Source organism: Fistularia commersonii, chromosome 4, assembly GCF_037954325.1.
Source record: "Fistularia commersonii isolate RoL2024-O1a breed Wild chromosome 4, RoL_Fcom_v1.0, whole genome shotgun sequence".
In the NCBI taxonomy this organism is placed as follows: domain Eukaryota; kingdom Metazoa; phylum Chordata; class Actinopteri; order Syngnathiformes; family Fistulariidae; genus Fistularia; species Fistularia commersonii.
The window spans coordinates 21,185,193-21,211,492 of record NC_141287.1 but is presented as its reverse complement, the minus strand read 5'-3'; the positions used below and the strand labels follow the sequence as shown (position 1 = coordinate 21,211,492).

At 42.6% G+C, this 26,300-nt stretch overlaps 1 protein-coding gene across 1 annotated transcript in view; it reads right to left on the bottom strand.

Moving 5' to 3' along the window:
* The window catches only part of abca12 (ATP-binding cassette, sub-family A (ABC1), member 12), a 71,091-nt gene that overhangs the window by 7,779 nt on the left and 37,012 nt on the right, over positions 1 to 26,300 (bottom strand). The window contains exons 44-61 of the mRNA XM_086145988.1: positions 24,305 to 24,463; positions 23,562 to 23,745; positions 20,830 to 21,048; positions 19,811 to 20,007; positions 17,810 to 17,967; positions 16,636 to 16,869; positions 16,295 to 16,436; positions 14,917 to 15,163; positions 10,867 to 10,956; positions 9,319 to 9,406; positions 9,112 to 9,239; positions 7,616 to 7,703; positions 7,239 to 7,347; positions 5,372 to 5,426; positions 3,804 to 3,981; positions 3,477 to 3,592; positions 409 to 571; positions 37 to 290 (exon numbers count right to left, since the gene is read on the bottom strand). Of these exons, the coding sequence (XP_086002114.1) occupies positions 37 to 290; positions 409 to 571; positions 3,477 to 3,592; positions 3,804 to 3,981; positions 5,372 to 5,426; positions 7,239 to 7,347; positions 7,616 to 7,703; positions 9,112 to 9,239; positions 9,319 to 9,406; positions 10,867 to 10,956; positions 14,917 to 15,163; positions 16,295 to 16,436; positions 16,636 to 16,869; positions 17,810 to 17,967; positions 19,811 to 20,007; positions 20,830 to 21,048; positions 23,562 to 23,745; positions 24,305 to 24,463 (2,809 nt within the window). The remainder of the gene's footprint in view (positions 1 to 36; positions 291 to 408; positions 572 to 3,476; positions 3,593 to 3,803; positions 3,982 to 5,371; positions 5,427 to 7,238; positions 7,348 to 7,615; positions 7,704 to 9,111; positions 9,240 to 9,318; positions 9,407 to 10,866; positions 10,957 to 14,916; positions 15,164 to 16,294; positions 16,437 to 16,635; positions 16,870 to 17,809; positions 17,968 to 19,810; positions 20,008 to 20,829; positions 21,049 to 23,561; positions 23,746 to 24,304; positions 24,464 to 26,300) is intronic.

The window sequence follows — 26,300 nt, the reverse complement described above, 5'->3', positions numbered from 1 at the left end:
AACATCCTGAGGCGCCGTCGACGGAAGAAACCTCACCTGACCCTGCGGATGAGGGATTTGTTGAGCAGGAGGCGGAGGGTGAAGAACACCAGGCCTTGGACGATGGAGGAGATGAACATCTGGCCGAGGGCGTCCCAAGAGAAGGGGTTCTGATAAGCGTCGATGCCGTAGCCGCTCAGGATCTGGACTTGGATGTTCTTTCTGGCGAGTTCCATCAGCCCGTTGCCGAAGCTGAACTGGGGGAAGATCAGGAGGCCGTGGCTCAGCCTGGTGAACAGACCCAGGACAGCCTGTGGGAGCAGAAGATCGAGGATCATTAACAATAGCATGTCTTTCAGCTCTCAGTATTCTTCTGCTAAAATGCTAAAGTTCACCGAATCGCAGATCTGCTCGAATTCTTATTCTGACCTCGGGATCGATTGTGGAAATTTGACTCAGGAAGTAGAGGATGGAGGTGGACAGGATGGTGTTGACGCTGATGAAGAGGTTGATGCAAACGTAGGTGATGAAGGCCATCTCTGCATCTTTGAAGACGCCTGCCAGGAGGTACATCCAGGGGAAGGTGGCAAACCTGAGGAAAAAGCAGCGTCCGTGCAAATTTTTGAGGGAATATGCGGGGAGGCTCAAAAAAGGTTCATAAAATCAAATCAGCAAATCCTCGGGTGCAAGTGAAGGGTTGATCTCCATGTGGGGAAATACAGTAAACCCTTGTTTTTCACGGGGGTTACGTTCCAAAAAGAACCCGTGATAGGCAAAATCCGTGAAGTAGAGACCTCTATTTTTTTTTTTACAATTATTACACAATTAAATACTCTATTATACATTGAAAAGAAAGAACAAACCATTTTAGAGGCTCAATCATTTGTTTCGCAAATAAAACTACTGTACTTTAGAAATGTTTTTTTCAACAAACAACTTCTGTACTGGACTGTCAAATAATAATTTTAATCATCAATGTGAACAGAAGGCTTCAAATGGCGTAGATTAGCACCGCCCCGAGAAATTGGACTAAACGGGAGAAAATTAAAAATGAAAAAAATTACGGACAGTTGCAACCTTTTTTGCATCCTTATTAAAACGTATCGCCGCTGTCGTCCTTATGTTTTTTTCTTCCTTCTTTATGGAACGAACGGAAGATTCATTCATTCCGTAATGCCGACCTACAGCCGCATAGCTTTTAGCTTCCCTTAGCATGTCCAGAAGTTTAACTTTATCTGCCATAGATAGCATCTTCCGCTGCCTTTTGGGCCCTGCAAGGTGCTTTTGTCGCTCCAGAGCGTTTCGTCAACATTATGGGTTTTAGAGAAACTGGAAATTGCAAGAGAATTTGCACGTACGTCGTGTAAATTTTGCAAACTGTTTTACGTACGTGTGCATATTAAACTGCGACGTTATTGACGCACAGGTAGAGAAGAAGCGGAGTGACTTTTTAGCCAATCAAAATGCAGAACGCAACGCACCATGCAAATCCGTGAAGTAGCGAAACCGTGAAAAGTAAACCGCGTTATAGCGAGGGATCACTCTACCCTCAAACTACCCGTGAGCGACCCGCTTCCTTTCCACAAAACGAAAACAAAAGGCCGTCTGCTCGTCCTCGTTCCGAAAAGTTACCTAAGTGAAACGCGGCCGCGACATTTCGGATCCGCAAGGGACAAATCGCTGGTGGGAATGAAATAAGACGGATCGAGGAGGGTAAACATCGAGATGCATTTCTCCTGCCCCGAGTTCCTCGACCGTGGAATATCCTTTCTCTTTTCATCTGTTTTGTTTGTTGATCACTCTTTCCTTTTGCGTCATCTCACTTCCGAGCGTATCTCAGTCAAGAGGAGAGATGAAAAAGCGAAAACTGAAGGAAGCCAAAACAAAAACAAACAAAAAAAAAAAAACCGAAGAGACGCCCACAGATAGGGCGCGACGGAGACAAACGGTTTGGGTGCCAAGCCCGAAAAAAGGTGCTTGGTTGGCAGACGGCGAGTGCCAAGCCATGACAGCGAACAGAAGCGGCGAGGCTGCAGACCAGACCAGGTGGGTGCAGGCTGACAGATGGAAGGCTGCGATTATTCATTGCTTGGGAGGGAGACATCTGTCTGATAAATGAGAGGCAGAGTGCTGACTTGGCCTGCTAAGATATAGAGCCCTTCAACCGCCGAGGGAAACACGGGAGTTTAAGCATCAGCCACATTTGGGGACGAATGTAAATAATGTGAGTGTTCCGGATGTGTAGCTTTACGCCGATGTGGCGCGGCGATGCGCCGGGTGTTAAAATCACACGAAAGAATGAGCAAATTAAAGGCCGGAAAACACGGTTGGACCCCGTCGCCTTTTCAGCGACGATATTTTTCCGCAACGCTACCATCAATCATGCTGTTTTCCACGATCTTCATCTATTTTTCTTGTTGTTTTTTTTTCCCCCCCCAGATGCCCACCACCTCCACCTCCTCCAGCGTGTTTGGCTGGAAATAGATAAACATGTCGGCGATGATTTTCTGTCACCATCTGTGTTTGTTGGAATCATTTGAAAACTGAGCCTTGTGCACATATGTAGAAGAGAAACATCCTTATGGTGCGAGGACGTAAACGCATGTGCCTTTGCACCGCTTCAACTATGTGATTGCAAATCTTTTCGCAGGACAAACGTGGAGCTTGGAGGTGTTTACTGAGGCATCCGATCGATGGTTGATCTCCTCTTATATTTCATGTTTTAAGCTCGAGTCTTCACAACGGAAGACAGAACTGTTGACACAATGCCGCCGCGACCTTGGTAAGCAGCAAAATGGAGAAAAAGTGAAAGGATGATTGTACTGGAGACCTGGATGAGTGGAAGGTAACCCCTGTTTGCTCCGCGTCCTTACATGACACCGCGACCGGACGAGTCGGTCGGAGGCGTGATTTATCCAAACGTCTTGAGAGAGCGACGCTCGGACGAGAGGATAATAGGCTCTGTGAATCTCTGCTCGAGGAGCACTTATCCTCCAACCTCCTTTGCAGCGCTGCGTTTGTAAAAGCTCCTTTCTCACACGAATTAAAGACGTCACACTGGATTAGACGTGTCGGACTCCCGCGCGCATCCTAGATTTTTCCATCGCCGCTTTTCCCGCGTCGTCTCTGAACCCATCAGAGTTCCACCTGTCCGCCAGACGGTGCGTCATTTCAATGGCTGGTATTCCCAATATATACCTTCACCCCAATCATCGGATCAATTCCCTTCGTTGTTTAGAAACTCTACATTACTTTGCACTCTCTCTTTGCGCATTAAATATATCTTAAGATAACTGTATCGATCCCCATGGGGTTTGAAATTCATTTGCTGCAGCTGCGTAACAGTTATGTCAAAAATGAGAAAAAAAAATTAATATAAATATAAAAAGAGAGAAGGATAAATATAAATATATTCCAATATATCTATATCTTTTCTGAGCAAAGTGACATTTTAAGATGATTGTTTTCCTTTGCATGAAGCTGAGAAAAAGGCTCACCCAAAGAGCACCAGGAGCACAGTGACCGCAGCCAAATTTTGCCGTTCTGTGAACGCTGGAATCTGGAAGGCTGCAACCACGGCAACGGTCAGGGTGACGGGGATCATGTAGATGAGCTGCGGGGAAAAGATGATAAATCGCCTGCTATCTCACAAGTGAACTGTGGCTCCGACGTGATTATAAATCCAGCCGATGATGACTGCATGTCATATGTGATTATATATACATAAAAGAAGCGAAATCAAATCTTAAATCAAACGGGGGCCCGTGGTTTTTCTACGGGTGGGAGTTTGACAAAGGATCTCTGCGGCAGTTGGAAGGCGTTACCATGTCGTAGAGGAAGTTGACGGCCCAGTAGAAGGGCTCGCTGATGCCGGCGATGTGCTGGAGCCTCTTCAACCCGCTGTGGTGCTCGTTGACCTCGTAGATGGCGAAGCTGGCCGTGGTGATGGAATACCCGGTCAGCACGCACATGGCCACCAGGATCTGCAGCATTCCCTGCACGCTGCGGGGGGAAACAAGGGGGATCACTTAAGGAATTAGACGTAAATAATCCGGCTGTGTGAGAAACACACTTTCTTCAGCGTGGATCCTGACACTCTTCAGACGATCTCTTATCGCCTCTGAATCCCAGGCCTTTTTTTTTTTTAACGTGCGGCCGTGCTAAAGCACTGAAATCCAAGCAGAACAAGCTAAAGCAGCAGCAGAAGAAGAAGCACCAGCGGCGCCCAAACGGTGCAAGCTTGTTTTCTCCCCGGGCTACTGCACTGTGAAAATCAAGACATTTGCAGTAATAAGCCTGGCGTGTCTTTAACGTGTCGCGGGCTGCATCGATACATCAATGGCTTGAGCGGAATATCCCTTGAGGGAGAGGTAATCGTGCATTCGCAGGCCCTGTTCTGTGCGTTATCAGCTGCACAAATTCCTAATGCAGGGTCCCCGCTGTTTTCCAGAGATGATTTTCCGCAGCATTTTCAGCAGCGATTCAGCACTTTGACAGATATATTCCTGTTTTTACTCGGATGGTCCCTGTCAGTTTCTTGCTGCTTTTCCAAACTCATTTCCAGGTGCTTTTTTTTTTTTTTTTTTAATTCATTTTTTTTGTTGGTAGCCAGGATAAAAAAAAAAAGAAAAAAAAAAAACAACTGACAAGCTCTCGGGTTGATTTTCAGGAGATGTATTTTTCCTTTGCGGTTCATTTCTAAGGTAATCTCTTGGATAAGATAATTCTATGTTGTCTTTTTTATACATAAATAGAAGGTAATGTATATGTTCAGAAATGTCCGACGGGGGAACAGGACCGGTGAAATGATTTGGACAAACGAGGCTTCAGAGAAGACGGAGCCTCGCGCCACAGCCGCAGCTCAATCCACTCACTTATTGATTTATTTGATTTGATCTACCGGAACAGACACACACACACGCACACATATACACACACACACACGCACACATTCACCCTCGTCTCCAAGTCTGCATACCTACAGCACGCTGAGTTTTTTTTAACAAAACTCATTTTGGGAAGTGAAGGAGAATCAATCCACCTCTGTGCTACCTTCAGGGTAAATACTCATTATATCGGGAGTCTGATCAATAGTGCAAGCTCAGAGAAATCCATTTAGAAAATCAAATATGGATAAATATGACTGTCATGTTCCTGCCTGTCCTGATTTGGATGCCATGAATGGAAAATCAAGATACTCTTGTTGTTTACCTTCCACCAAGGCAAACATTAGTACATATCATTAACCGGCCCGTGGCTCATTTTCCTCTCTCGAATATTTCACTGGAACTTCTTCTGGGGAGGTGAAAGGGGCCGGGGGGGTATTTGAGGTAAAAACCCAAAGAGCAGTTCAGTTAAAAGCGATAAAATCCAATGAAAAGGCCGTCCTTACATTGCATCTTCATCATCGGTGCGACCAAAGTAGGGGTGGCTGGAAACTGAAATAGCTGTAATGGCAGGAAGAGAGGATTTGTGTTAGCGACACAAAATCAACGTGGTACAAGCTGGTTTTTGTTTTTTTTTTTAACACAAGAATTAAATGAGCGATGATATTCTCGCGGCTGACGACGCCGTCGATTTAAAAATATGGTATGGAGTGATTTCATTTGCCGGTGCACACAAAGAAAATTGAATTTTCTTTTATCATTTTTCCCCATGCAGGGTCTTCGCTGAGACGAGCAGCCCTTCGCCCCCCCCTTCATGTTTCTGCTTGCATTTTCCAAAGATACGAGTGTGTGAAATTACCCAGTGCAGCCAGTTTGCTGGGAGAGATGGGCTCTGCTGTCTAATCCATGTCTGATCTATAATCATCAGCACCCCTTGGGTTCTGCTCCGACAGGCAGGTTCCAACACGCGGCCGCCACCTCGCGCACCGGGACACACTCGGTATCACTTCGACGGTTTCATATATTTTCACGCCTTTTTGTCTCTGGAAGTGACTCTTCTCTTAACTGTAATAGTCTTTTTTTTTTCTTTTATGGAGGGGCGGCATGGCGGTGCAGTTGCTAGCGCTACCGTCTCGCAGGGAGTAGCTTGGATTCTCCCCGTGTCTGCGTGGGTTTCCTCCAAAACAATAATTGTACATCTCCATATGTGGATGGATGAATGTCTGGCGACATGACAGCGGGGATCTCTGAATCAGATTTACAATCAGACAAACTTTATTCGGCCCCAAGAGGCAATTGGGGGGGAAATTAAGTCCACCTGAGAAAAGAAATGTATTTATTTGGTTGGGACAGTGCGTGTTAAGGAACACACATGAGACATGCATGTAAACACACCACTCCGGATTGTAGCCGTGGGCTAATTTGCACAGTTGCGCTAACAAACACACTCTCATTCATCCTGATCTATTGTACATGTTTCTAGTGGTAGGGGAAACCCACGCAGACACGGGGAGAACATGCAAACTCCACACAGAAAAGGCCCGTCAGGCCCGGGAATCGAACCCGGGACCTTCTAGCTGTGAAGTTACCGCTATGCTAACGTGCTGCCCGGTAAAAATGTCTCCTGCGGCGGGAGGCGAGGTGAAAGGGGACACGTCCGAGATGAGCAGGAGGAGATGGGGAAGGTGTAAAGCCAGATGTATATATACAAAAAAAAAAAAATCTCAAAAAACTAGGCTAAAAAACGTAGAAAAACCCAAATAAAGTTGGAAAAAAAGCTACTCTGCGCGCCGGCCGGTCACCACAAGAGCAGCTTGTGCTTGCGGGAAAAAAATGGAATCAGCGAGTTGTTTGTGCACGATATAGAATTATCCTATGGGTTGAAAAACGTGCGGTGGATGAAAACCGGTGGAAGCCTGCTGGTTAGCTGGGAGTGATGATTAACTATTAACCTGAACCCGACTGGAGCTTTTGCTCTGTTTTCACCGAGTGTCCGAGAGAAGAGGAATTTCTGAATCTCTGCACTGTTTCCATTGTTGCTTTCATTGTTCAGATAAAGATGATTCAAAGGGTTTGACTCTCTTTGTATCATCCCGTGCAGCTGATAAAAGAAAAGTATAAAAACAACAACAACAGCCTTGTTTCTTTGAGCAGAATCACAGCAGCACTCGTGGGAAGTCGCCATACATTGAGTTTTTAAGAAAACACAGCACCCCCTGCTATTAATCCAATAAAATGAATTGTGGGTAAAGATTGCCGACTTGTTTCTTAATGCAAAGTCTGCCGGGGGGAAAAAAAAAAAGAAAATCAGGAGCAACTTCATCATACCGATAGAAGCGTTTTTTTTGGTATATTCTTGCTTTGAACGCTCACCGTATTTCTGCGGGTCCTTGTCTGCGGGAAGATTGGCGCGTAGGATGAGGTTGTTCATGCTGCTTAAGTACGCCGGCATGGTGTGGTGGCCCTCAGGGTTGAACCAGACCTACACAGATTCAAAAAACAAATTAAAAAACAACAATTACATACGCTGCTGAAATCAGGTTTCTTTAGCCAAGAGGTCCACCGCAGTTGCATTTGCCATTATTTCTTTAAAAGTTGGAAAATGCGTGTTCTTGAGGTGTCATTATGTGGGTTCGCTGGTGCATAAAACCAAATTCATTACAACGCCGTCTCCAATTTCTACCGTTATCAACATGGAAAATACGACGGCGGGCGAGATCGGCGATGGGAAGCTCTGCTAAGAAACAAACCTTGGAAAGAGAGCGGTTTTTGGGCACCGATCTGAGATCCAGCATCAAATCAGGAGGGAGCTGCATGCCAAACTCAAAGCCGCCATATCTGTGAAAACAAAAGCAGACTTTGAGCAAGGATGTCGAGACAAAGTCACCCGGCCGTTTTTAATTGGATATCTCCAAATAACGATACTGACGAAAATGAAACAGCCTGCCATGCGATACTGCGCTGAGCTCTAAACTATTAAGGGTGAAAACAAAAGCAGCGATAAGATAGAAACCGATGTTTATGCGACTGCAGCTGCAGAAATGAAAGAACAGGACAAAGTTGGAGAATCTATCACAGGTTTCATTGTAAAACCGGACCACACGGACGACAACAAAGATAAAACAGATGGATTACGCCCCCTTGAATCCAGCGAGAACAACGTGTCATTAAATGAGATGTGTGTTTTAACCACCTTTTTAGAAAAAATGTTATCACCGTTCGTTAATTCACTCATTCATTCGGTGTCATTCTAATCCCTTTTCAAGACCTGAAATAATTCAGTTTCTCAACCACAATTCTGGGCATCAGGGAAACCCAAAGATATATTGGGAGAACATTTTTGTTTTTATTCTTAATATTAATATAATAATCATCATCACCATTGTAATAATAATAATGATAATAATAATAATGACTATTATTATTGTTATTATTGTCATTATCATTATTACCTTTTTTGCAACAGCTATTAATTAGATTATTCATCATCACTAAAACAATAACATTTTATTTTTTAAAAGACAATAAATAACCTTAGTATTATTATTATTATGACGACCTTATTACAATTACTATTAATTTTATCATCACTACAACAATAACAATTTAAATAACAAAAACAATAACAGTTTTTAACAACAATAAATAACTCCTTCTTGTTCTTATTATTACTATCATTATTATTTTTATGATTATCATCATTATTTTTATCATTATAACCTTTTTACAATAACTATTGATTATATCATCACTACAATAACAATAACATTTTATTTTTTAAAAACAATAAACAACTCCATTTTGTTCTTCTTATTATTAACATTATTATTTTTATTATTATCATCATTATTTTTATCATTATAGCCTTTTTACATTAAACTATTGATTATATCATCACTACAACAATAACAATGCAACATTTTAACAACAATAAATAACTCCTTGTTGTTTTTGTTATTATTATTATTATTATCATCATCATCATCATCATCACCATCATCATCATTATTATTATAGTTATTATTGCTATAATAATAACAATAATCATCATCATCATTATTATTATCATTATTATTATTATTAGCATTAGCATTATTATTAGCATTATTAGCATCATTAGCATTATGTAAACATATGATATTTGGACTGGGTAAAGGTGAGAGCCTCGGCCACCAGGAGACAGATGCGGTTGAGTGAACTGATTCTAAAGGGTCTTGTTTCACTGATGGGAAAAAGACAGATTCACCTGTTCCTGATGAAGTCATTGGTGGTGGCCACCAGGTAGTTCTCCACATCCACTGCACCCAGATTATAAGCAACCTGTGAGGAGGGGATCTCCTTGTGGGGGGGCTTGAAGTTGTCCTCGACGCAAACCTGCATCAGAAATAGGATAATCGTTGGGACGCTGGCGCCGTCACTCGCACGTCGTCCTCCGGCGCCGACCGAGCCTCACCTGTGTCTGTTGGGTGCAGTTGCAGACGCTGAACGCTTTGGAGCCGTTCCCCGTGGAAACCCAGGAGCTGGAGCGTCTTTTGCAGGACCTTAAAAACGGGAAACACGGACAGGGTGAGGAACAGGTGTGCGGCGGAGGAAAGAAAAATAGCTGGGAAGAAGCTTTTATGCAGACCGACCAACGCAAGATGAACGCACGGTCTTGCAAAATCATCCGGATCCAATGTGGACGTCGCTGTACAGTGATCCCTCGCTATAACGCGGTTTACTTTTCACGGTTGCGCTACTTCACGGATTTGCATGGTGCATCGTGATCTGCATTCTGATTGGCTAAAAAGTCACTCCGCTTTTTCTCTACCTGTGCGTCAATAACGTTGCAGTTTAATATGTACACGTACGTAAAACAGTTTGCAAAATTTACATGACGTACGTGCAAATTCTCTCGCAATTTGGAGTTTCTCTAAAACCCATAATGTTGACAAAACGCTCTGGAGCGACAAAAGCACCTTGCAGGGCCCAAAAGGCAGCGGAAGATGCTATCTATGACAGATAAAGTTAAACTTCTGGACATGCTAAGGGAAGGTAAAAGCTATGCGGCTGTAGGTCGGCATTACGGAATGAATGAATCTACCATTCGTTCCATAAAGAAGGAAGAAGAAAACATGAGGACGACAGCAGCAATGTACAATAGAGTATTTAATTGTATAATAATTGTCAAAAAAATTAAGGTTTCTACTCTACGGATTTTGCCTATCACGGGTTCTTTTTGGAACGTAACCCCTCGCGAAAAACAAGGCTATACTGTATTTCCTATTTCCGGCTCGGGAATGTATGGCTCTCGATCCAATGCAGTGGCGAACATATCATGATAGATAGCAATACTCTGCTCTGAATATTCTGACATTCATTTGTTTATGAATCCTCCGGTTCCAATCGGTTCTGTTTGCAACTTGGCGTGCATCAGACGTCCGCGACTAAAGGTCAAACTTTAGATGTATTTTAACCGGTGGAAGGATAAAATCCAAAGGCGAGAGTACATATATTTACATTTAAAGAAGCCCCGCGGCCTGCAATCTTTCTTTTGATCATGAGCAAAACATACAGTTGCTTTAGCTTCATTTTACGCTCCCCATCTCGCCAGAAAGTTTTTAAAATGCCTCCGAGGTCTAGCTCATGAGTGCCAACATTGATTTCAGTGACTGTAAGAGTAAAATCTCCACCATAAACACGAGATGTTTGCAGAATACAAATGACACCCTCACGTTGCAGCCACATACGTTGGGCTGAACAGCAGGAATATTGAGAGGAGAGATGTGAGAGACCGGAGAGCTGCGAAAAAAAGAGAAAAAGGGGGGAGGCAGTCTGGTAAAATGAAACAAGGTGAAGGATGAGGCATGGGGAGAATGACAATAAGAGAGATATGAAAGTACTGGAGTATCACTGGAAATAGAGGAATATACATTTCGACAGCGGATCCGGGCGGCCACACGTGCAAAACGTCATTGGAGAAGCGATAAGAGCCCAGACGTTTGCGACGGGATTTACGTACGGCTTGCCGCGCTCGGAGAGGCAGCCGTTGTCTATTCCAGGGAACGAAGCCAAGGTGTCCGTCAGCTTGCTGGAGACCGAATCGTGGTTCCTGTGAATCCAAAACAAAACGTTACTCAGCGGAAATTCCTCAAAAAAGATCGATGGATCTACGGCTTGACAGACAATACGCTGCTCCAAAATACAAAGGGGACACCGAAATAACAGATCCTCCATGTGAATGAATGAAATATTCGTATGAAATACTTTGTTCTTGACATCTTTGAATGTGCTGACAAGAAAATCCCATGTTTCCCAAAATCCATGTATGAACCCACGGAGGTCTGGATTTGGAGTTTCAATCCAAATGAAAGTGGAAAAACACACGACAGGCCAATCCAACGTCCTTAAAACAAGTCAGAATCCAATCCGTGTGATTGACTTGGAGTTACATTGCGTTGTTTACGTGTTCCCTTTATTTTTTGGAGGAGTTTATATACAGTAGGAGGAGATGAATAAGTTACAACGAACAAAAGGGCAAACGTTTCGGACGTAAATGTTAAATCAATCATCGGCGTCCTAAAGAGATTCGGGAGGCGCATATTTGAGATTCCGTGGACACGAGAGGCAGGAAATCCACCCGTCGAAATTGTCGGAATAAATACCTTCACCACGAAATAAAGCAGAGAAAGCCAATCGGCTGACCTGAATTAATGACGCTATAGCAAATTTTGGAGTCGACGGGGCGGTTGGCGGTTTGAAGATACAAGTAGATGGTTATGTTATGGAAAGAAGGCATGTAGATATATATATATATTAATATGTTTGTATATATGTTTAGTCTGAGCCTCATGACATGTTGGTTTGGCAGCTCGTTCACCGAATGGATGCGATGTTCAACGCCGAACGGAAACGCCGATCCTAATCTCCTCCCCGTGATTTTGATCGTAACGGCCGGGGTCTCCTTGTTCCGTATCGACCGGAACGACACGCCGACAAATCCTCGGTGTCAAAACGTAAGAGACGATGATAAAACAGTCCCCGTAGCCGCCGTGACGCCTAAACCGATTCCAAAACAGATAAATAAATCATTTGTCTTTCAATCTCTTTGTATATCGAGATAAAGAGGGCCGGGGAGGGAAACCACCCTTGATCTTTGATACGGCCTGGCATCTCTGCATTTTTGACTTTGCCACACATTCCCCTGATCAAACAAGCGCCCTTCTCAAGGATGGAGACATCTCTCAAACTCCTGACACTCTTAATCTGGCCCACTTTGATCTTTCATCTCCGTCATCTTCATCGCGATCATCTCTTTTCCCTCTCGCCGGCTCCTTAAGGTCCGTCTGCCCTTTATCCGAATACAACTTTCAAGTCACCCGCGAACGATCCAGTCACCTCCCCGGGGCCGGACACGTAATGAGACGGATCAAGCCTTCATCAGAGTCTCATCAAAACAAAACCTGAGTTTTGCAGGGAGTGCAGCCCAGCAGAGTCAGACGCATCAGTCGGCCCGCATTACCATCCCATATCCAGCTTTCACACATACCTGCATGAGGTAATGGTCTTTTACCCGACGCTAACAATTCGCATCTAAAAATGCATTGTTTTCAGCTCCAAACTGATAAGATAAGATAAGATAAGATAAGATAAGATAAGATAAGATAAGATTTGGGGAAATTCCTTTGTCACAGCAGTGTAACAGTTATCAAAAAATGAAAAAAGTCAAATAAATTCTTCTTCTTCTTCTTCTTTTGGCTTTTCCCTTCAGGTGTCGCCACAGCGAGTCCACTTTCTCCATCTAACCTTGTTCTCTGGATCCTCCTCTCTCACACCAACTACCTTCATATCTTCTCTCACTACGTCCATAAATCTTCTCTTTGGTCTTCCTCCAGACCTCCAATTCCAGCATCCGTCTACCAATATATTCTCGATCCCTCCTCTGTCCATGACCCAACCATCTCAGTCTGGCTTCTCTGACCTTCTCTCCAAAACATCTAACATGTGCTGTTCCTCTGATAGACTCATTCCTGATCCTCTCCATCCTGGTCACTCCCAAAGAGAACCTCAACATCTTCATCTCTGCAACATCTAGTTCTGCCTGCTGTCTGTTAGTCATTGGAACAGTTTCTAGTCCAAACATCATCGCTGGTCTCACCACTGTCTTGTACACCTTTCCTTTTATTCTGGCTGATGTTCTTCTATCTCTTCGTACCCCCGACACTTTTCTCCATCCATTCCAACCTGTTTGGACCGTCTCTTCACCTCTTTTCCACACTCTCCTACGCTCTGGACTGTTGACCCTAAGAACCTGAACTCCTCCAGCTTCTTGATCTCCACTCCCTGTAGCCTCACCTCTCATTCTCGTTCCTCTCATTCACACACATATATTCTGTCTTGCTGCGACTAACTTTCATTCCTCTCCTTTCCAGAGCATACCTCCACCTCTCTAGATGTTCCTCTACCTGTTGTCTGCTCTCACTACAGATCACAATGTCATCCGCAAACATCATGGTCCATGGAGATTCCTGTCTAACCTCATCTGTCAGCCTGTCCATCACCATTGCGAACATGAAGGGGCTCAGAGCTGATCCCTGATGGAGTCCCACCTCCACCTTGAACTTCTCTGTTACCCCTACAGCACACCGTACCAGTGTCTCACAGCTAGCATACATGTCCTGCACCAGTCTAACATACTTCTCTGCCACTCCAGACTTCCTCATACAATACCAGAGCTCCTCTCTTGGCACCCTGTCATATGCCTTTTCTAGGTCTACAAAAACACAATGCAGCTCCCTCTGGCCTTCACCTCTCTAGATGTTCCTCTACCTGTTGTCTGCTCTCACTACAGATCACAATGTCATCCGCAATATGGGGATAAATTTAATAGGGAGAAGATAGAAGGCGGAAGATAGCGAGACATCCATGGATAAATAGACGGCAGCAACAGCTTTAGGGATAATGATGGACCGCGACGGTCCGAGTCGTGTGCGGTTGTCCAGTCTGAAGCGTCTGAAGCCGGCTTGAGATGAAATGATATTCCATGCTTTCAATGCAGCTCTATAAGTTCAGCGATATTTACTATTTGCTCAATGAAACAAGCGCTTGTACATTTCATACTTTCAAGAATGGTTACAGGACACTCCTTTTTGTGTTTTGGAATCCCTAACCACCTCCTTATCTTCATCCGGACACATATTTGCTTTATGTTTTGGCCTAATCATTAATTGTTTAATTGTATTTGCAAAAGCCATCGAATTCTCATCTTCCAGGAGGTCGTTGCTGACAACCGCGACAGAGATACCATAACATTTGCATCCTTTCGGTTATTTATTCATTCATTCATGCATTATCGACACTGCTTATTCCGCACTTGGGGTCGAGTGCGGTCAAAATGTAAGAGACACTGATAAAACAGTCGCCACAGCCGCTGCAATTCCAAAGCAGATAAACAAGAAATTTCTTTCCATCTCCTTTTACATCGAGATAAAGCAAAAATCCGCACACCAAAAATGCTCCAAAAAAAAAGATGATTTATTTAACATATAACACAAAAAAAAGTCATTTTGAGCAAACATAGGCTCTTCCTCAGATGGATTCTGCAGAGGTGCTAACATGGGAGCATTTTTGGTGCGCAGATATTTTAAAACTCTACTCAGTGGACTTTTTTGATCCAGCACCCATCCCTAACTGGGCAGTGGATGTGCTTTTTTTCTTCCTTTTTGAAGCTCTTATATAAAGGCATCCATCCATCCATTTCCTGCCGCTATCATGCGCGAGGCGGCGGCGTTCACCCTGGTCAGTAGCCACATAGAACCATTTACTCAGATTTTCCATGAGGTCACTGCAAAAGCGTTTGGTTGGGACATCCGGAGAATGTGACGACGTAAAAAGGCAAGGGGTCGGGGTTCGTTCTTTGTCGGGTGTCTCGGCCTCGGCGACATTAATCTCACCTTCTCCACGGACGGAACCGAGGCATCCGATGGAAAAGCTCCAAACGTGCTTCCCTTGGAAAGACCTCAACTAACCTTGTTAGCCTCTCACCGTGCTCTCTTTCTCAAGAGGGACTGACCGGAAGAAAGTGTAGCTTGGTCCGATGTTGTAGAGCGCCGGGCTGAGCTCCAGCTCGGGGTAGTGCTGCAGGTCGCTCCTGATGGAACCCAGGCCCATGGCGAAGACCACGAACAGGACGGGAAGCAGCACCTGGGAGATCATGCCCTTGTAGTTTCTGCGGCTGTGGTGGAACCTCTTGATGAACATGGCCACCATCTGCTGCCAGGCCAGGCCCACGCCGCGCACCGCCGACGAACCGGTCAGCTCTGGAACACACGGCACGTACAGTTCTTGGCGAAAACCTTCTTGTCTTGGCAACTGGACTTGAATGTTTTCACTTGAAGACGTTTCAGCCCCTCATCCCTGAGGCTTCTTCTCTTCTAATGACCTGTGGGGAGTTTCCAAATAGAGCTGCCAGGGGTTTGAGCCAGTCGAGGTTACAGTTGTTGTGAAAATAGAAGAGTTGATCTGCAGAACCTAGGTGCTAATGGGGTTGTTATGCTAATGCTTATTAGCATAACAACAGATATAATAATATGATAATAATAATAATAATAATAATAATAATAATGATACATAATAATACTCATTCTATGACCAAAATAACAATAATAACAATAATAAAAATAGTAATAATAGTAATAATAATAATATGACTGCTACTACTGTTACTTCATCCACTACAACAACAACAACAACAACAGCAAAAAACAATATCATATATATATATAATATTAAAATAATACTCCTACTTCTACTACAACTATTAATTATAAATATAGTAATAGTAATAATACTACTACTACAACTACTGTTACTACTTCTACTACCACTCCTACTCCGACAACTACTACTACTAATAAAAAATATTGATAATAATGATACTAGTACTATTATTAATTTCATTATTTCTACTTCCACTACTACTGCTAATAATGATTTATGTTATGCTAATGCTTATTAGCATAACGACCCCTTTCCACTTATTAGCACAACAACTAGTCCAAGAAGACAAGAAGACCTGGAGGACTGAGAGCCTCCGCAGACATGACGTGTTGATGGGACTGAACGGTTTCTCCGCCAAATCGCTTGCTCTCGTTCGTTCTGTCTTTCCCTTCCCTGATGGAACCTGCTTTCCGCCTTAATCTACAAGCTAACAAGTACATTGTGTCACAAAACATGGCAGGGCCATTCATCACCATGGATTTTCGAATGAAAGAAAATGTGAACGTGTCGGATTTGTAAATATTGGACCGGCGTCGCACGGCGGACGTTTGAAAAAGGAGAATATTTCATTGGAGTGAATGCGCGGGTGAGACCGGACAAAAGGGAAAATGGGACGCAGCCAAAGGAAGGAAGGAGCTGCGAGGATAAGAAAGAAACGTAAGCGGTCGTACTAATGTTGTCGCTGAAGCTGGGCGCGGCCCCGGAGGCGTCTGCGGGGAAGCTGTCCATCGATCCGGTGTCAGACATCGTCTCCGAGATGGACAGGAGCTTGTCCTCCTCTTCTGTGTTTCCTTGAGTCAACTGGAGGAACACCTAGGGATAAAAACAAAATATTAACAGCCGCACGTGAATCACATGGCTTGGCGACGCAATTTCACGGCGAGCGAACCTGCGTCCATGTCACCGATATCGAAGAAAAAGGGACTCCGGTAAGTTTGGAGAATATTTAAACACTTGGGCAGTTGTTTCTGTATTTTTTGATTTGAATTATGCGCCGCATGAGTCAGCGTACCTCCTCCAGGGTGGTGTCGGAGATGCCGTAGCCTCCCAGCTGCAAGTCATCCAGGTTGGCATTCAACGCGGTCAGGAGGGAGCGGTAAGAAGAGGCGTTGGCCGAGGTGAACGGGGGCAGCGAGAACTCCAGGTCGCACCCGTGGGACTCCTTCAGTCGAGCTTCAGGTACGTGGGATTGGATGAAGGCCTTCATTTCGCAGCTGTCCAACTGCTCCGATTCCACATTCTGCATCTGGGATGGATAACAAAGCATTTCGGCTCTTCACTTCAAGATCAATGCAGGAAAAAATAAGCAACAGCAATGATACTACTTCGACTACTATTACTACTACTACTAAGAATGATAAGCACAATTATAACAAAAATATACCATATATATCATATGATTAATAATACTTCACTTCTACTACTATTACAACTAATAGTAATAATATTAATGATAATATCAATCAAAACAATAACAGTAATACTGTTATTGTAATACTCATACTCAGTAATACTCATACTCAGTAATACTCATACTCTCATACTCATACTTTTAATGATCACAATAATAAAATCAGTCAAAATAATAATAATAGTAATAATAGTTCTATGACTGCTACTACTTCTACTTGATAATAATAATAATAATAATAATAATAATAATAATAATAATAATACTCATACTGCTATTACTCCTACTTCTACCACTACTAATCAAGATTAAGATATACTTTATTGATCCCATGGGGGAAATTCTTTTTGTCACAGCAGTGCAACAATTACAGTATCAATAAAAATGGGTACAAATATAAATAGAGAGATAGTTAAAAGATAGCAAAAGCTACAACTAGGAATAAATAGTCAGCAGAGCCTACTAATAATAGCATGAATACTACTACTAATAATAATAATGTAATACTGCTACTACAACCTATACTACACCGACTACTTTTAATAATAATAATAATAATGATAATCGAGGCTACCAAACAACACAAGTTATTTGCAGAGATGAAAATGCATTCCTTCATTCCCAGGTCATCTTTTGTGCTTCTCCTGGACTCAAGGTGGCTGCTGGAGCTGTCATGGCTTCACCCCGGACCCAAGTATCCAGACATAAAACCAGGCGCTCTCTGGTTGACCCGTCTGGCCGATGTCCTCCATCGGTACCAAACACGGTGTTTTACCTTCCTGGTGAGTGTCAGCTTGTAACCCTGGCCCAGTTTGTCTTTCAGGTAGAAAGGAGAGCCGCAGCACTTCAGTCCTCCTCTTTCCAGGAAGGCTATGCGGTCACTCAGCACTTCGGCCTCATCCAGGTGGTGGGTGGACATGATGATGGTCCGCTCTGCCAGAACAGAGTCGTAATATAAAAAGCTTGATCAAAAAAAAAAAAAACATGCATTAACATGCATTTGAGCAGAACTCATTTTAAAACTTTGTTCACTTCTCAGTTCGGAGTGATCAAAAACCTATTAAGCACATGACACGTGACTTGGCGCTCCTGTACTTGTAGGTATTCTGTGCAGGTTCAAGGACAAACGCCTCCAGATTTATTTTGAGGTTAATTATACTCTGAACCGGATGTCTGAAGCCCGAGAAGGGGAAAAGCCCCGCTGGGTCAATACCTGCTTCGCTGCTCATTCCAGCAATTTTACTTTAATCCCTTGTTGGAAAATCAGGACGGCAACCCTTCTGCCCAACGAGACGTCTCTTTGTTGTGCGTATTTGTCTGATAGCGACGCATCTATTTAACGCGTGCACATTTAATCTACTATTGAAGTGATTTTAATGTTCCGATCTGAAAGGTTGCCGCAGATAAATGCACGAAGACGGGTTTTTTTTATCTGCCTTTTGTCTTGTCTCCTTTCTACCTCCTCTCATTTACTTGCCGCAGTAAAGCCGGAAACACACCCCATCTAATGACTTTGCATTTGAATGCAGCGGATGACTGAACTTTATAATTGGCAGCGACATTAGCGGTGACAACCGGTGTGGTTGGGCGCAGCTCGGCTTTTTTATCTCAACTGTTTTAACTGTCAAAGCTAAATTACAGAATTTAACATGCAATGGAAATATCTCGCCGAGCATTTGATCGACACCGGGGCGTTTTAATGTTTGATTAGACTGGAATGAACGGAGCGCGTTCGAGAGGTTCCGAGCAAACGGCGCCCGTTACGAGGGGCGACTGAGGATGAGTCTGGAGAGCGCGGCGTCCCTGCGACGGGAAGGCTGGAGGTTCGATTCCCCGCCCACGCCGTCCGCAAACCCAGGTGCTCTTGGGCAAGACACCGAAGACCCGGTTGCTGCAGAGTTGCTCCAAGTCGCCTGGTTAGAGCCTTGCAGGGCATGTTGAGCCCCATTTTGTAATAACGGTGCATTTTTTGTAATAAACGTCCATAAATGTAATAACTTTTTCATTTCATTTTGTAATAAACTGCCGCATTTTGTAATAATCTGCCCCAACGCCCCAATTTGTAATAAATTTTGCCGTATTATGCAATACGTTATTACATATTGAGAAGATTATTGCAAAATGCACTTGCAACTTTTTTATTCTCCAGGAAATGTAATAACATGGTGCATTATGTAATAACAATTCTAAAGCATAGTTTACTTTTTTGTTAATTGTATTTTGTTTTAATTTAAAGTATTTGTAAAAGCTAGGCCTTTTATTAGTATCACTGTATTAGCCTAGTAGCAATACTTAGCAATTACTATCAGTTCACTATTCAAAGGTTGCATTAACAGAGAATATTCTATTAATTCCATGTTATTACATTTCCTAGAGAATAAAAAAGTCGCAAGTGCATTTTGTAATAATCTTCTCAAAATGTAATAACTTATTACATAATGCGGCAAAATTTATTACAAAATGTGTTGGGGCAGTTTATTACAAAATGCGTCTGTTTATTACAAAATGCGGCTTTATTCCAAAATGAAATGAAAAAGTTATTAGATTTTGGACGTTTATTACAAAATGCATTGTTATTACAAAATGCGGCTCAACAGCAATGTGTGTGTGAATGGGTGAAAGTAATCCAGCGTAAAGCCATTTGAAAACCCGCAAGGTGTGAAAGCACAATATCAATGGAGACCATTTATAGTTTGGGGTTCAAATGTGTTTTTTAAACTGTGTATTCCACATATGTGTGTGTGTGTGTGTGTGTGTGCATTCAAGCGGAACTTGCCTTTTTTATGCTGGATAACAATGTCCCAGATGCTGCGCCTGGAGCACGGATCCACTCCGGTGGTGGGTTCGTCCAAAACCACCAAGCGCGAGCCCCCTATGAAGGCGATGGAGATGGAGAGCTTGCGTTTCATGCCTCCAGACAGGGCGCCCACCCGCTTGTGTCTCTGAGCGTGCATGCCCGTTTCTTCAAGGATCCTAGGAGAGCAGATTGAAAAGCATTTAGTGCGAAGCTAAAGTAGATGGCATTTTTTCTTTGCATTTCAAGCTGACTTTTGAGTAATAACTTCACCACTTCCCGGGAGAGTTTCTAAATAGGTGCAATGCCTGGCTTTTAGCTTTCGGATTGAAAATTGCTTCTCTCGTCACGTAGGGACTCTCAAGAAATCAGTCCAAGATGCAGCCGGGGGGTTCAATGTGTGTTTTCTCCCATCGGCCGAGCCGGCGTGCAAAACAAAAAAAAGCGACGCTATCAAAATAGTTCTATGTTAGGCATTTGAAACAATATTTCTGAAAGAAGTCTTGCTATTTAATGGCATCAAAAGTCTAAATCGGAGCGGGAAATCGGCAACGCCTGTTTTGCACGGATGGAGTTTAACCATTGGGCGGATGTCAAGCGGACGCGCCTGATTTAGAACATTTTGCAGCATTTGCATCCTTATCCGAACATTACATAACTCCTATTTATTCACTTTTTTCACCCTTCAATATGATTCATTCATTTTTTGCCCACACGGCTTATCGCAGCCCGCGCTAGCCAGCGGGGATGCACCTCGCACCGCTCGCCAGTCGATTGCAAGGCCTTATTTTTGTCCGTTGAACAATTGATACTTTTCATTTTTACCACTATTTGTCCATTAGCCTCTCATTAAACCAGCTCACATCTCCTTTTAATTAGAAGAAGGAGCCTTTCCCTGAGATAAGGATATCATCATACCTTAAAAACAAAGATAGGTATTACAAATGTCTCCACTACATTATCCGGAAGCCGTTCGCGATCCTGGGAAATCGTGCACGTACGTGCGGACTTGCTCGTGGAGCTGCTTCTTGGACCATTGCGGGGCCTTGATCTGGCCGTACAGCAGAAGGTGCTCCTTGACGGTCATGTGGTCGAAGAGGACGTCGTACTGCATGCAGACGCCCAAGTCTTTGCGAACGTCGCTCAGGTTGATCTGCATGTCCTTTCCGTAGACCTCGATGGTGCCGGACGAAGGCGCGAAGAGGCCCGTCAGGAGAGACCTGGAGGCACGACGGGACGCTTTATTTGAAAAAAGGGACGTTTCCTTTCATGTACAATTAGGCTCGACCCAGACCACCTTTTTCTCATTTCAGTTAATTTATTCCTGGGAGAATGTCAAATAAAAGTTCTTTTTTTTTAAGCACATTCAACATAACCATATTTTTCAGAATAGTTATAGCATCATAAGGGTTATATAATGGGTTATCTAAAATATAATCATCTAAATATATAAAATATATAAATATATCTATTGATATCTGAAATATGAATATTTTATTTATTCCTCTTTCTTCAGCCGCAGAGAATCTCAAAATCTTTGTACCGTAGACCTTAAGACACTTTATAGCCTTGAATTGTTACTTGGACACTTTATAGATTTATTTGTATTTCTTATTCTCCCCCCCTTTTTATCTATTTTTTTATTTATTTACTTATTTTTTTTAATACTGTTTATACAATTTCCTACTATTATATATTATTGTTATGTTTTACTTGAATCTCTGGCACAATTTTCTTCGGGATAAATAAAATTATTCTTATCTCATATTATCTTATAAATATAAATATAAATATAAATATAAATATAAATATAAATATAAATATAAATATAAATATAAATATCAGTTTGGCCTGACTTCAAATTAAGGGAGAATTAATAAATTGTTAAAAAATGGAAAGTGTTCTTATGGGTGGAGTGCAAGAGGTTTGGTAGGCGTGAAGCCGCCAGGTTGCTCATCATTTATTTGTAAACGTGCCTAAATCTTGCAACATGGTGGACATCAGGCTGTCCTGCTGCATGGAGATGTGAGCGTTATGCTAATTACTACGCTACCAAACCGCAGCTCATCTTGTTAAAACATGAGCCACCATATTATTCTGAAGCGACTACAGGCGGTAAACAGACGCCCACGCGACAGTACGAGGAGTTCCAGCTGTCTAAAGGAGACGGGATGCCGGCAGTTTTTCTACAGTTAAATAAAAAAAGATGGTCTTTGTCTAACCTGTTGAAACAACACTGGTAATTTGATACCCAAATGAGATCTCCAACAGAAGATCACAAACAAAACGGCCCCGGCCTTTTTCATTGATTTGTTCATCCACTGCCTGGACTTCTTCAGACTGCTGATCCTGCTCACAACCACTCACTGTCATTCACACTGTTTGCGGACGACACTGTGATCTGTGGTGAGAGCAGGGAACAGGTTGAGGAACATCTAGAGCTGGAGGTTTGCTCTGGAAAGGACAGGAATGTACAGTCATGGACAAAAGTTTTGAGAATGACGGTTTCACAAAGTCTGTTCCTTTGGGGTTTTAAGGTGTTTGCCAGATGTTTCTATGGTTGTGTCATTCTCAAAGGTTTTGGCCATGACTGTAGGTGAGTCGCAGCAAGACAGAAAATATGTGTGTGAATGAGAGGAACCTGGTGGAACGCTGAGGATACAGGGAGTGGAGATCAAGAAGGTGGAGGATTTCAGGTACTTGGGGTCAACAGTCCAGAGTGTGGAAAAGAGGTGAAGATGGGTGGAGAAAAGTGTCAGGGGTACAAAGAGGTAGAAGAACATCAGCCAGAATGAAAGGAGAGGTGGAGGAGACACTGGTGAGATGATCTACAAATACTGACAATGACCAAAAGATAGATAGAGATGCAGAGATGAAGATGCTGAGGTTCTCTTTGGGAGCGACCAGGATGGAGAGGATCAGGAAGGAGTCCATCAGAGGGACGGACACATGGTAGATGTTCTGGAGAGAAGGTCAGAGAAGCCAGGCTGAGATGGTTGGGTCATGGACAGAGGTGGTGGACACATACTGGAACTGAAGGTCTAGAAGAAGACCAGAGAGAAGATTGATGGACGTCAAGAGAGAAGATATGAAGGTAGTTGGTGCGAGGTAGGAGGACCCAGAGATAGATGGAGAAGGTGGATTCGCTGTGGAGACCCCATGAAGGAAAAAGCCCAAAGAAGAAGAAGAAGAAGAAGAAGAAGACCTTCTTGTTCACACATCTGGACAATTTAGGTTCTACTGTGAACCCCCTGCATGTTTCTGGATGGTGGAACCCGGAGAACCCAGAGGAAACCCACGCAAACATCTAGAAGGTTTAGATCCACAGAAGATTCATCTGGACTTCAAGCAGTGCCACTGACACAAGTATCGATCTCATCATTTTGGAATGTTTTTCTGATTCGTTTCTCATTTTTTACTCTTCAATAGTGGAATTTATCAGACACTAAATCCCCTTAAATTTGATTTCAACACTGATTTCTCCTCACTCCCCGTGAGCTGCTTCAGGTAAAAGCTTCAGCGAGTCACGATTTAGATGAAAATCCGGTAGCTGTGCTTCAGGAGCTTCAGATTCATCTCTTCACACAACACTGCGGCAGGTTTGGACCAAACAACCTTCCCGTCAGCAGAAGATCCATGAAATTAAATGTAACACGCATTCAGCCGTACGTGGGCGCTCGCCGCATTCGCATTGAGCCGGCGAAAAAAAAATGACGGAAAAGGCGGAACGTACATGGTGGTGGTCTTGCCGGCTCCGTTGTGACCGAGGAGCGAGGTGACCTGGCCCTCGTAGAAGGAGATGTTGAGGTTCTGAACTGCCACGCGGTCGCCGTAGGTCTTGGTGAGGCCGTGCAGGGCGACGCCCACCGGGAGCTGAGACACATCCACGCCTGGCTGAGGACGGAGAGACCTCTGGCCTGGAGGAGGAAGGAGACAGAAGCAAGATGGACATCAGGACCACGATGTGCAGGAAAGGATGAAATGATTAAATGATTAAATGACGAGAGAGAGAGAGAGAGAGAAGCAAAATATCAATGGAATCCATTTACAAGCGAAAATACATCGATAGGCATGTATATGTGTATATACACACGATAGATAGATAGATGGATGGATGGATGGATGGATGGATGGATGGATGGATGGATGGATGGATGGATGGATGGATGGATGGATGGATGGATAGATAGATAGATAGATAGATAGATAGATAGATAGATAGATAGATAGATAGATAGATAGATAGATAGATAGCTCTGCTATCGATCAATAGATAGATAGATAGATAGATAGATAGATAGATAGCTCTGCTATCGATCAATAGATAGATAGATAGATGGATGGATGGATGGATGGATAGATAGATAGATAGATAGATAGATAGATAGATAGATAGATAGATAGATAGATAGATAGATAGATAGATAGATAGATAGATAGATAGATAGATAGATAGATAGATGGATGGATCAGTACCTTTTCCTTTGTGTTGTGTGGAGTCCGCCTGGTTTTTCTGCATGATGTTGGTGAACAGAAGTCCTCGACTTCCTTGCCTGGGAGACGCGGAGCAGCAAAGATCTTTCCAGAAGGAGGCGGTGAAGGGGAAGTACCAGGGCGCTCGGATCCCGTATTTCCCTGATCGACAGGAAGAAGGAAAGACCAGCGCGAGGCCGGGTCGGATCAGGGTGCACAGACAGAGCCGTCCTGCCACATGAGGCTATTTCCAAATGATTTTACTGCACTTTAAACTTTATTCTAATCATTAAATCCTTTATTTAAAATTTCCATCACGGCTCGATTTTATTTTCTGTTCTCCGGAGATCCGAGTCGCCGGCCTGAGCGGTGCGGCGGCGGTCTGAACAGCGGTTTCGCCGTACGCTCTCTCCTCATATATTTAATGCATTGTGTAAATCACTTTGAATCACCTTGGGGTTTAAAGGCTCTATAAGAAATAAACTTGGCCTCGAGGAATGAGTTAAATGATTAAATTCATCATTAATGCAAAATTCATTTACATCATTAAATGAGATAATGTATGGTGCCATTATGGTGAATTTAGCATCAAATTAAAAATACTGGAAAAATAATATTTAACGGCATATGCTGATATTATATTCTATTAAAAAAGTTAATCTTTCTTTCTCCGGAGAATGGAGTTTGTTTTTATTCTTGACAGGAAAAGGTTCAGCGGAGAGTCGCCTTTCAATTAACTGCACTGCCAATGCAGGGCTTTCTTTTCCCCCGACTTAAATGACTTGTTTGCGGTCAGTTTGGGCCGAATAAACAAGTACGATGAATTATTTAAACACACACATAAAGCAAAATTAGTGTTATAGTAAGACTGACCGGAAAAAAGTTAACTTCTACATCTAACTGGCTACCGCTAAATCAATCTGTATGAACGATATATGAATATAAACGAGCACAGTCCTTTCTTATCAAATTACATATACCTTGTATTTAAGTTGTATACTACAATAGTCAAAGAATACTGACAAATTAATGCAATAACATTATTTTGAAATGATTACAATGATAACACAAATATGGATAATAAAAAAATAATCATAACAATGCTCATGATAATGAAAATGATAATAATGATACTGAAAATAATGATGCTTGAAAGAATAATAATACTAATACTAATAATAATGATAATGATAATGATAATGATAATAATAATAAGAAGAATAACAATATAATAACAGTAATAATAATAATAATAATGATAATAATAATAATAACAGTAATAATGCACGTTGGCGCACCATCAGAGCACAAAGGACCCTTGTTCAATTTCTTTTTTTTTGGAGTTTGCATGTGTTTGCGTGGGTTTCTCCAAGGTTCTCTGGTTTCCTCCCACATTCCAAAAACATGCAGCAGGTAAATTGGAAAAAAAATGAAAAAATTGGGAAAATTACCCTGAATGAGTGAGAGAATGTTGCCTGTATTTGCATGTGGCCCTGCAATTGACTGGCGTGTACCATGCCTCTTATATTTATAAAAAAAAATGATGATAATAATAATAATAATAATAATACAAATAACAATAATATTAACAACAACAACAACAATAATAATAATAATAATAATAATAATGATAATAATAATAATAATAATGATAATAATACAAATAACAATAATAATAATAACAATAATATTAACAACAACAACAATAATAATAATAATAATAATAATAATAATAATAATAATAACAATAATAATGATAGGGTAGCATGGTGGTGCAGTGGTTAGCACTTCTGGATGGATGGATGGATGGATGGATGGATGGATGGATGGATGGATGGATGGATAATGAATGAACCGCCCAGAAAAATACCAGATTTGTGTTCACAATAAAAAAATCAATATCGTGCCAAACCAGCAGAGCACGTTGAAAATCAAGAGAATCGGCGCCTCTCGTCGCTTCAAACTATGACCGGTGACGTTAGCGAGGGCGAAAGAGATG